General features: G+C 41.7%; 1 protein-coding gene across 1 annotated transcript in view; it reads left to right on the forward strand.

Annotated features, from left to right (window-relative positions):
- DOCK5 (dedicator of cytokinesis 5) overlaps positions 1-12,167 on the forward strand; it is a 233,930-nt gene that overhangs the window by 131,180 nt on the left and 90,583 nt on the right. The window contains exons 14-18 of the mRNA XM_062213659.1: positions 713-837; positions 2,668-2,766; positions 4,554-4,626; positions 8,353-8,456; positions 9,406-9,589. Of these exons, the coding sequence (XP_062069643.1) occupies positions 713-837; positions 2,668-2,766; positions 4,554-4,626; positions 8,353-8,456; positions 9,406-9,589 (585 nt within the window). The remainder of the gene's footprint in view (positions 1-712; positions 838-2,667; positions 2,767-4,553; positions 4,627-8,352; positions 8,457-9,405; positions 9,590-12,167) is intronic.

Here is a 12,167-nt window from a genome sequence, read left to right on the forward strand (position 1 = left end):
AGTTCTTAGTAAACAGTTCCCTTCATTATGAGATGTGTTAAAATTTTACACTCTTTCCAAGACATTATTGAAAAAAAAATCACTATGAACCAATAAAATGTCATATGTACTTATTATTAGGCAACAGTTATTGAACAAGGAATTTCTATTAAAAATGGAATTTTATTAAAAACCCTATATGTCAAAGACATATTGGCACATACAGAAAGGCACAATGAGGTAAGTTAAAGAGAGAAATATAGCAGCCCTACCAGAAAATCCAACATCCTAACTGCCCCCAAATCCAAAGCTTTTTGAATACTGATATGATGCCCTAAGTGGAAAATTCCACATCATAAATTTTTGGTTTATGTACAAAATTATTTAAAATAATGTATCAAATTACTGAGTATGTGCATAAGGTATATATGAAACATAAATGGATTTCATGTTTAGACCTGGGTCTTGTCTGTAAGAAATCTCATTATGTATGCATATATGCTCATATTCCAAAATACAAATAAAAAAATTTTAAGTCCAAAACATTTTGGGTTCCAAGCCTTTTGGATAGGAGTTACTCAACCTCTTTGTATAAAATATTTTGATATATGAACAGTTCATTAAAATGTCAGGCCATTTCATGTTGTATTTATCTTTAACATCTTATTACATCCTGAAACTGAAAAATGACTTCTGTCAGCAATACTCACAGGATAGGTTGTCATGTTAACAGGAGATGTTCGTAATGATATTTACATCACCTTGATTCATGGAGAGTTTGACAAAGGGAAAAAGAAGACACCCAAGAACGTAGAGGTGACCATGTCTGTATATGATGAGGAGGGCAACCTCTTAGAGGTGAGTGATGGCTCTCAGGAACCCTTCTGTACAATGATAGTTGATTCCTAGCCTAATATTAATTCTTTTCCACATCGGGGTGGGTTTGGTTTTAAATAAGGGGAAAAAGTGTGAAACTGGTTAAATATGTGATTAGCGATTTCTAGTTTTACTAATGATGCCATTTAGACTCTTCCTTTCATATGTCTCTGTGCTAAGAAATGTCTCCAACCACTAATGATTGCAGGTGTAAGCTTTGGATACAGAAGTTCTTTATGATGTTCAAGCTATTTAACTACAAGCTTGGTGAGTTAGTTTCTCTGGCACTTGAATAAGGAGGCAGAGGTGCTCCTAAGCCTTTGAAAGGTGCATGGCCTTCACCTGGGTGAGCAGAGCCAAAGGCGGTGTGCTTGTCGGAGAACACTTAAACCAAGGGCACTGGAGTGGAGGTCAACTGCCACTGCTCTTTAGTTTCAATAATCAGGAGACTTGAAGACTCAGGAGTTATGGCAGTGTTGTGTAGGGATCCAGGTCTCCTGACTTCCAGTCCAGAGTTCTTCTATTGTGTTAGCCTTCTGTGCATATGGAGAAGAAGGTCTTGAGGTAGGGAGGGGTGGTCACAGGAGACCTCCACATCAGGTGACACCTGGCTCCTCTAGGATGAGCCATTGTTACCTGCTTTGGAATCCAAGAATCCCCTCTTGGTTCACTCAACTCACTGAGAGTCTGTTGCAGAGGTGCTTGAGAGCACAAGGAAGCAGCACTGGTCAATCCCCAGGGATGTTACTGTCTTTGAAGGAACAGGCATCCAGACAGATTAGTGGGTCAGCTCATAGTCCATGTCAGGGAGATAAGCAGAATGGGTTCTGTTTGTGCTGTTGGTAGGGCCTGAGCCCCATGAGTTCATTTCAAGGAATGTCTTCTGGTTGGTCATTTCATGGCTTTACTGATGAGCTTGTAGGTGCTGTACCAGGGCCTGGTTCTACTGAACTGGGTGATTTATTAGGAAAATTCACAGCACTGAGTTTCAGTGAACAGTCTACCAATACACCTGGTCCCTAAGGCAGAACGTGGCCAGGAAGGAGAAACCATTTTCCTCCTACGGTGGCACATCTGCATGTGTGACCGAATTCCTTATCACCATCACCAGACCTCTGCTTCTTGAGAGAGAAAATGCAGGGAAAGAGCCGGCACCGCGGCTCACTAGGCTAATCCTCCACCTGCGGCGCTGGCACACCAGGTTCTAGTCTTGGTTGGGGCGCCGGATTCTGTCCCGGTTGCTCCTCTTCCAGTCCAGCTCTCTGCTGTGGCCAGGGAGTACAGTGGAGGATGGCCCAAGTGCTTGGGCCCTGCACCCCATGGGAGACCAGGAGAAGCACCTGGCTCCTGGCTTCAGATCAGTGTGGTGCATCAGCCACAGCGCACTGGCCGCAGCGGCCATTGGAGGGTAAACCAACAGCAAAGGAAGACCTTTCTCTCTGTCTCTCTCTCACTATCCACTCTGCCTGTCAAAAAAAAACAAACAAACAAACAAAAAAAAAAAACAAGAAAAAAAACAGGGAAAGAGTAAAGAGCTGGGGATGGGAGAGAGAATTAGAGTTACAGGAAACAACAGTATTTGGTCAGTTCTGGGTCCCTTAAATGCTACCAGATTGACACACATAGGCCCTTTGATAAAGGGGCAGTATTTTTGGATCCTTTAATCTTCCTGCCCGGGGCTGAATCAGTTCACAGACACTAGTGCAAGGAATGTGTGAGACATGTTGGGAAGGGACTCATGCATGGTATGTGGAGGACTCTTCCTTTACTGGACAGTAGTGTCACTTCCGAATTTTTTCTTACCATCCAAAGAAAGCAATTCACCCTGGAGCTGGCTATGAAGGCGTTTCAGAATACAAATCAGTGGTCTATTACCAAGTGAAGCAGCCCTGTTGGTATGAGACTGTCAAGGTGAGAATTCTCTCTTTGCAACCCAGACATCTTTAAACCTCATGGTAGATTCCTATCCTCTTTTTATTCCCAAACCATTCCTACTTTATCCTGAGGTTCTAGGTAAGTTGCCTCTGGTGTACAATAAGAAATGAGTTGGTCGTTGTAATTCTGTTAAAGAACATTTATTTTTTATTAATTCAGATATTTATTTGAATGACAGAGTTACAGAAAGAAAGAGAGAGATCTTCCATTTGTAGGTTCACTTCCCAAATGGCCACAACAGCTGGGGCAGGGCCAGGACAAAACCAGGAACTAGAAACTCCATCCAGGCTTTCCCAGGCACATTAGCAGGGAGGTGAATTAAAAGTGAAGCAGCTGGCACTGGAATTGACATCCATATGGGATGCCGGCATCACAGGTGGTAGTTTAACCTGCTGTTCCAGAATGCCAGCCTCAAGAATTTTATCTTTAATAAATTCAGTATTCTTAACTAACTGTCTCATTTATAAACAGAGAAATTTGAATAGAGAATCTTACGTTTATAGTGATGCAATAGGCTGCCAAGATAGTCTAAAACCAAACAGAAATTTTCACACTCTGCAAGTGACTTCCTACCATTTTTTTCTTCATGGCCTTAATCCAAGTTTTCCAGGCCTCTTTTCAAATTACATGTGTGTATTACAGATTCCAAAGTGCTTTTCCCATCCCTCATCTATGAGCTCCACAATAGCTCTGAGATTAAAACATACAGGTGTTGTGGTGCCCCTGTGTCTGACTAGGTACTGGGATTTAAAGAAGTGAAGTGATTTCTAAGATCCTTAGAATCAGTACTGAACTAGAGCTCACTTCTGAATTCCAGATTCCATCAGCTCTTTCTGATCATCTACGACATATGAGCTGTTCTTAGAAAACTCAAAAGGGAATTTTGCTTCTATCTCAGAGGTAGTCATTTCTAAGTTTTATATAGTGCATATGTTTCGAATGATGCTATTTATACAAATCTATGTTGTGACTTTTTAAAACTGCTTATCTCAAGACATCGTAAGTTCTTCAGAAACATATTTTAGATGCTTGCACAATGTTCCAGTGTGTAGTGATGCCATGATTTAACTGCTCATCACAGATTCTCTGCTCTTTTCATTGTCTCAGTGCAGTTTTCCCTTTTCCTGTGTTGTATGTAAGCAACAGAAAACTTCCTTACCCCAGTAATTTATCTTCATCTCTGTTATAGGCCCTTTTTATTACTATAGCAAGATGTGAGGGTGCTGCAAAAAGTTCACAGAAAATGAAATTAAAAGAAGTTTGTTGTGGTACAAAATGTTTGAGATCCATGCATATAAGTGATCTTCAAAAAGCTAGTGGATAATCATACTATTAAATAGCTATGCATGCATGGATTTCAAAATAATTTTTGCACCACAGTAAAAATCTTTTAATTCCATTTTCCATGAACTTTCTGAAGTTCCCTTGTATGTCTTACAGTCTGGAAAGTTCCATATCAGACCTCAATGTACCAAGTCTTTACCCTCTGCAATATTTGCTATCTCATATTTGAAAAAATACTAGATATTTGTAGCATCTCTATATCCAGAACAGCAAGATGATAAACAGTGACATGATCTTCTCCTGAGTGTCTTTTGGTTTGAAAATAGCTCAGCCTCCTTCAAATGAAACCATATACCTAGTCTCGCTCTGCAGGAATTAGAAATGTGGCAAGATACTGAAGTTGAAAGTAGTTCTGTAAGTGAGTCACAAGTGTGAAGCACTGAGTATTTATGAATGATTAATTCTGTACTGTTACGCAGGTCTCCATTGCGATAGAAGAGGTCACACGCTGTCATATAAGATTCACCTTCCGGCATAGGTCATCTCAAGAATGTAAGTATTGGGAGGTCTATGACATATTTCCACTGACATTTTTTCTCTCGTTCCTTAGTGCCTTTGTGTATCTGGGGGAAAGATACCTGGAAATTAGGGATGGTTGCAGCTTTATTGAAGAAAGCATTGATGCTAAGATGAATTTAGCTGGGCTTCCAAGGGCAGTTTTTAAAAAGATTTATTTATTTATTTATTTATTTGAAAGAATTACACAGAGAAAAGAGAGGCAGAGAGAGAGAGAGAGAGAGAGAGAGAGAGAGGTCTTCCATCCACTGGTTCACTCCCCAGTTGGCCACAAAAGGCTGGAGCGGTGCCGATCCAAAGCCAGGAGCCAGGAGCTTCTTCTGGAGCTCCTATGTGGGTGTAGAGACCCAAGGACTTGGGCCATCTTGTACTGCTTTCCCAGACCATAGCAGAGAGCTGGATCAGAAGTAGAGCAGCCAGGACTCAAACTGGTGCCCATATGGGATGCCAGCACTGCAGGTGGCGGCTTTACCAGCTACATCACAGTGGCAGCCCCCAAAGGCAATGTTAATCACTCTATATCAGTATTTCCAAAATGTGTTCTATGAATGTAATGTTCTGTAAGATGCTTATAGATACTGTATAGGAAGAAAGTTTCCATAGTCATATCTGTATAGGAAATGCTGTAAAATGTTTCTCCATCTTACACATTCACTGTCAGTGTTGACATTCTGCTGGGAAACTGTGACAAGAAAACTGTTTGATCTCTTGTCTTCCAAAGTTATTTTGTTTAAGAGAAGCTACTTCAAGTGTTAGATCATAAAAGCAACTATTATAAAGTATGAAAAGACAATTGATTCAGATCAACCACAGGATTTCTAGAGATGTCTTGTTGACTCAGCACCATATGAAAATGTAATCCTCACTTCCAAAATGAATCTACTGAATACCATCCTCCTGGCAGCCTGCAGGCTGTGTGTTCTGGTAGGAAGATGATCAAGGAAGTGGGTGACTATGTGGAGAAAGCGACACGTGCTACAAGGGTAACCCAAGAATGGTCAGGGAGTACATAGCACAGCTCCCAACCATGTATGCATACAGTGTCCTGCTTGTCAGCTAGGACTTGAAGGTGAGTGTAAGTGATCTGGTGAAGGACGACAGAGCAGAATGTGTTTGGTGAAGCAAAATGAGCTCAGGATGGCAAAAGTGGGAACAGTGGGGGCAGCGGTGATATCAGGTTGAACTTTATAGAACTGCCATTTTTACAGGTTAAGACCATCATTTATCAATAATTTACATAAAGCAGGTATCCCTCAGTATCTTCAGGGAATGATTCTAGGACCCTCCATAGTTACCAAAACCTGAGGATGCTTAAGTCCTGTATATAAAAAGGTACAATGTTTGCATATAACCAATGTATATACTCCCTTATACTTTAAACCATTTAAATAAAAGAATTTTGAAATCCATGCATAGTTTTTTATAATATGAATTTCTAAGAATTTTTTGAAGACCCCTATAGGCATGGATTTCAAAACATTTTGCACCAAAATAAACTTACCTTTCAATTCCATTTTCCACAGACTTTTGAAAGTACCCTCATATAACACTTTATATAAATACTGTGTAAATAATTGTTATACTATGTTATTTAAGGCAAGAAAAGTGTCTATACCTGTTCAGTATAGATGTCCCCTTATTGGCCTCACCACATAGTCCACATCAACAACAACAGGACAGTTTCTGTCTGCAGTTGGTTGAATCTTGGGATGCAGAACTTGCAGACGTGGAGGGCTGACTCTACTAAATGAACAAGTGTTGAGTCTTAGTTTGTACCAGGCATTAGGTGACGCTGTAGTCATACACTACCTTGTTCAGTATCCACAGTAATCCAGTAAGGTATATCTGACCTTTATCCACCTTTATATGTAAAGACATTAAGGCACAGAAAGGCTGACACTTGCCCATAGTCACATGGATAGAATGTGATGGAGCTGATTGACACGGTGGCTGTCTGATTCTAGATGATATGAAGCCAAATCGTGACAGATGAATATTATTTTGAACCATGTCATGGAGGAACCATTAAAGAGTGGTTTCTGGTTTCTGGTTTTAGGTGGGAGTGGGTGGGGGTTGGTATATGTTCCCAATAGCTTTATTCACAATACCCCAGCATTGGAATAGCTCAAGTGGCCATCAACAGGAGAACAGGTGACCAAATTGTGATAGAATTGTACTGTGGACTGTTGTTCAGACATTGTAGGGTCACATGAGTCAGAGCAGATCTCAGAGCTCTGCCTGTGATGAGACTGGACCATGAGTTACCCTGCCATAGACATCTATGCAGCAGAGAATCCAGTAAGCTCAGAGGCTGAGCCCAGCTGTAGTGCTCTGGAGGCTCGAACCTCCTCCCCAGATGCCACAAGGCATACATACCTGCTTCTCCTGGCACCTGTACTGTTATAAAGGAAGGGATGAGTAGAAATCTGGGGAAGCGTTATAAACCCCATAGTGTGATCAAAACCTCACTGCATTTGTTTTAGAGCAGTAAATTGAGATACCTCATTTAAGGATTTTGATGTAAGATGGTCACCATGATCAGATTTGATTTTGGAAACCTCACTTTGACTGCAGTGTGAAGGAAATGCTAGACTAGAGACAGAGGCCAGTTAGGAGGGTCCTGTAGAAATAAAGGCAGAGGTGGGGCTGGCACTGTGGCACAACAGGTTAAAGCTCTAGCCTGAAGCACCGGCGTCCATGTGGACGCCGGTTCTAGTCCCGGCTGCTCCTTTTCCGATCCAGCTCTGGGCTATGGCCTGGGCAAGCAGTAGAAGATGGCCCAAGTCCTTGGGACCCTGCACCCATGTGGCAGACCCAGAAGAAGCTCCTGGCTCTTGGCTTCGGATCGGCATAGCTCCAGCCGTTGCGGCCATCTGGGGAGTGAACCAGCAGATGGAAGACCTCTCTCTCTGTCTCTACCTCTCTCTGTAACTCTTTCTTTCAAATAAATAAATAAATCTTTCAAGAAAAAAAAAAAAGAAAGAAATATAAGCAGAGGTGAAGGTAACCTGAACTTGTTTAAGAACATAGGGATAAAGAAAAAGGGCACAAGCCCCACAAGTGTGTTTTTTTTTTTAAGATTTATTTATTTATTTGAAAGGCAGAGTTAGAGAAGGAGAGACAGAGAGATCTTCCATCTGCTGATTTACTCCCCACATGGCCAAAAAGTCCAGCACTAGACCAGGCTGAAACCAAGAATCTGGAACTCCATGTAGGTCCCCTGCTTCTTGGTGTCAGGGGCCCAAGCACTTGGGCTATCTGCTGCTGCTTTCCCACACATTAGTGGGGAGCTGGATCAGAAGTGGAGCAGCTTGGAGTTGAAATAACGATCCTCTGGGATGCAGGCATCATAGGCAGTGGCTTAGCCCACTGTGCCACAATGCCAGCTGCATCCAGAGGTATTTAGAACATGGTGTTGACGTGGAGTGGATTCTCTGTCAACATTCACATTTCTTATTGGATGAAGGAATGGATGCTGGTCTCATTTATTAGGGAATGTAGGAAGAGGAGCATACTTTGGGGGAGGAGAGGACCAGCTTGGGAAGCCTGTGTCACACACTACCTGGGAATTATGGAAGCTTGCTGACTGTGTTTATTGTAGTAGAGTTGAAAGTTGTGCCCCAGAGCAAACTGATGTCTGTCATAGCCGTCACTTCCTGGTGTCTTTCCACACTGCTCAGACATGTATTTCTGTCTTTTCAGCCAGAGATAAATCAGAGCGAGCCTTTGGGGTAGCCTTTGTGAAGCTGATGAACCCGGACGGCACCACTCTGCAGGATGGGAGACATGATCTGGTGGTTTATAAGGTTGTGCTAACAGAATGAGCCTCAGAAAATGACTGAGGAAATATTTATTCCCTCTGACAACGGCTTTTAAGGCACCTTGCAGGTTTACTTGTACAAATGGCAGAAACCTGTTGAGAGCTAGACATGCTTGCCCTTGACAGCCTGAGGGCTGTGGTCAAATGGGCTTCAGGGTTTCACATCACCTTGCCAGGGAGAGTGAGTTGCATTACTATTTAGTCTTCAAAGAGCATCTCATCTCCTCCTGCAAACAGTGTTCCAGGGCAGTGGATAATGAAGGGACTCTCCTAATCTGCTCTTTGCATCATCAGTCATCGTATATAGTTGCACTATTGGGCTTGGTTAGGATGTGGTGGTGTGCTAGGATGTGGCTTTCATATCACTGTGAGCCAGATACCATTTCTCTACTCTAGGGGCCTTGTCTCCTTCCCTGACCATTGTGTTTCCCATCTTCCCTTCTCACTGTTGCTGAGCCATTGCTTCTACTGAGATTTTAGACTGCAAAGGAGATGCTGGAAGATCCCATCTATCCAACAGTATCGGTGGGGGTCTCACAAAGCTGGCAGCTGTGTGAGATGCGTCTACCTGAAGCCTACTCTGCTCAACATCTCCTTAGTTTGTAAATCATTTTGGAAAGCACAGAAACTGTTTCTTCCCCCATCAAGCCAATGACATGTAATTGTGACCATTCTGTGATATATTTATTTCCTTCTAGGAGAGTCTAGGATATTCTGGTTTCTAGTCCCAACTGTTTATGTTTTCATTTAGTAATAAAATGATTTCTGGGCTTCAACTCTGGAAGGGTAGCAGAGCTGGAAGAGACCTTTGCCCTAATTTGATAAAGCCCTGCTTCTCATGCTGGCCTCGTGTAGCCTCATGACGGCAGCTATTTTTGTTAGCATGTAGGAGATGTTGCTCATTGTTTGGTGCTTCTAACATGCTTCCTTTTCAGGGTGACAATAAGAAAATGGAAGATGCTAAATTCTATCTGACCATGCCTGGAACCAAAGTGGAAATGGAAGAAAAAGAGCTCCAAGCATCCAAAAACCAAACCACCTTTACTCCAAGCAAGGACAGCACAAAAGATAGCTTTCAGATCGCCACCCTCATTTGCTCCACAAAGCTCACCCAGAATGGTAGGTGGTGACCTCAGGGGTGCAAATGAGTTTTCTGCCTCCTCCACAGGCCCTCTGTGGTGGAATGCTGAGCAACTGGCTTCTGTCTGCTCTTGAAATGATATTGTAGGTGGTGCTGATCCAGTCGCAGAGCTCCTACTGAAGGTTTGTTGTCCAACATTATAAGAGAATGAAAAGTGTTTCAGTATTTTCTAATATGGTTTAAAACTTACCAGTGTATCCATTAACATATGCCGTAAATTTAAAAGTCTTATGTTACCTTCCTTGAGGGCAGAAAGGAACTCTAGCTGGGTTTTCTTTATGGTATCTGCCCCAAGAGATGTTAATAATAAATAAAGGTGCTGGCAAAGAAACAGACGCAAAGAGCAGGTCCCTGTACAAGTTCCATCTTCCCCCACAGATTCTCCTCCCTCCTGTTTTTTTCCCAACAGTCATGGAGTTCCATAAAATTAGCTAAAGAGCTCAAATGAACATTGTTGTTATTTCTGCTTCAAACCTCTAGTAGCCATTGTGACCTCTCTTGACTGTAACATGACATCTGATAGCCTAACAGCTTCTTATTTATTTAACCTATGTAAGTCTAAAGAGAGCTACTGAGTATAATGAGCCAAGAAGTCGTTGTCCAGTGGGCTTGCTTTGGAAATTCTATGTCCTCAGTGTGTCCCTTCGGCCTTATGAGTGATTTGGATGAATAAACTGGCAGGAGCTCTGCCCTAAGCACAAAGACACACTAAGCAGTTTAAATATAAGGTGCACTTTTTTTTTTTTTTTTTTGACAGGCAGAGTTAGACAGTGAGAGAGAGAGACAGAGAGAAAGGTCTTCCCTCCGTTGGTTCACCCCCCAGATGGCTGCTATGGCTGGTGCGCTGTGCCGATCCAAAGCCAGGAGCCTGGTGCTTCCTCCTGGTCTCCCATGCAAGTGCTGGGGCCCAAGCACCTGGGCCATCCTCCACTGCCTTCCCGGGCCACAGCAGAGAGCTGGACTGGAAGAGGAGCAACCGGGACTAGAACCCAGTGCCCATATAGGATCCCGGCGCCGCAGGCAGAGGATTAGCCAAGTGAGCCACGGCACTAGCCCATAAGGTGCACTTATAAGGATCAGATCCTGGTTGATCTTTAGAAGGGGTGAGTGTTGGGTTTGTTTTGGTGAATCACAGTTGGCCTGAGAGTAAGGATTGTCCTGCAGCTTGGGACAAGCGACCATACTCGCAAAGTGCAGTTCAGAGCTATCTGTACGGGGCAGGAAAAGCACATTCACCAAAAATTAAGCCAGAAAACATGCTGGGCTTCTTGGAGGTGTGACAAAATTGTTTCAGTAACAATCCTTGTGGTGGAAAAGTAAATATAATAAAACTGTTGATAAGAGGTTGAGGGGTGCACTATTTATGAATGACTTAGAAGGCATATCAAAGATTTTAAATATCTTCAGCTCCTTTGACCCAATAATTTGACTACTAGAAATTGACCCTCAGTAAACAATGAGAGAAATTCACAGAGATTTATGTGTGAGGAGGTTTCACACGATTTATAATAGGGAAGTACTGGAAACAACCCAAATGTCCAGTAGTCAGGGTCAGCTTATGTTCTATGATGTAATAAAGTGGCAGAATGTATGCAGCTGCAAAATATCATATTTCAAAAAAGTAAAGGGTATTATGAACATTTTAACACTAAATGCATGCATATTTTTTAAAGTTTGGTGATAATTTGTAGCCAGATTGCCTGGGTTTGTATCCCAGCTTTGCCATTTACTAGCTGTCTGATCAAGTGACCTCTTTGTGACTTGGTTTTCTCATCTTTAAAATGGAAATAATAATGGTACAGATTGGCTATCCTTTATCCAGAATTCTTGGGACCAGAGTTTTTGGATTTGTAGTTTTTTCAAAAAATTTTGCAAGATTTTCATATACGTAATAAGATGTCTTAGACGTGGGACCCAAATCTAAATATAAAAATCATTTATGTTTCATATCCTACCTTGTACACGTATCCTGAGTGCAATGCATACAGTATTTTTTTTTAAACAATTTTGTACATCAGAGTTTCCTGATGTGGGCTTTTCTACTTCTGATATTTATGTCAGTGCTCAAAAAGTTTAGATTTTGGAGAATTTCAGATTTCAAGTTTTTGATTAGTGATGCTCTTCCTGTATTTGTTTCAAAGAATGATGGAAGTTAAAATAAGTAAAAACAAAAACAGTGTCTGTATAAAGCATTAGTGTACTCTTAGGACTGTCAAATCATATGCTAAAAGATAGCTTTTATTGAACATCTGGTTGATTATCTTTTCCAGACTAGAGTTCAGTAGCACCAACAAAAAGGAAGAAATAAAAGTTGCTGAAATTAACTTGTAAAGAAAAGCAAATTGAATTTCTGTTGGGGATAGCTTATTATATTGCTTTGCATTCCTAAGTAAAAAACTTAGAAAAGCTTATTGAAGGGGCACAGACCTTGATTTAAATCCTTGATTTGCTAATATCTAATCCACCCCATTTCTAGGTGTTCTAAACCTATACTATTCCAATATGGCAGCCACTAGCCACATGCACCTTGTAAAATTTAGATTTTTTATTTAAAAT

Source organism: Lepus europaeus, chromosome 16 (assembly GCF_033115175.1).
Source record: "Lepus europaeus isolate LE1 chromosome 16, mLepTim1.pri, whole genome shotgun sequence".
Taxonomy (NCBI): Eukaryota; Metazoa; Chordata; class Mammalia; order Lagomorpha; family Leporidae; genus Lepus; species Lepus europaeus.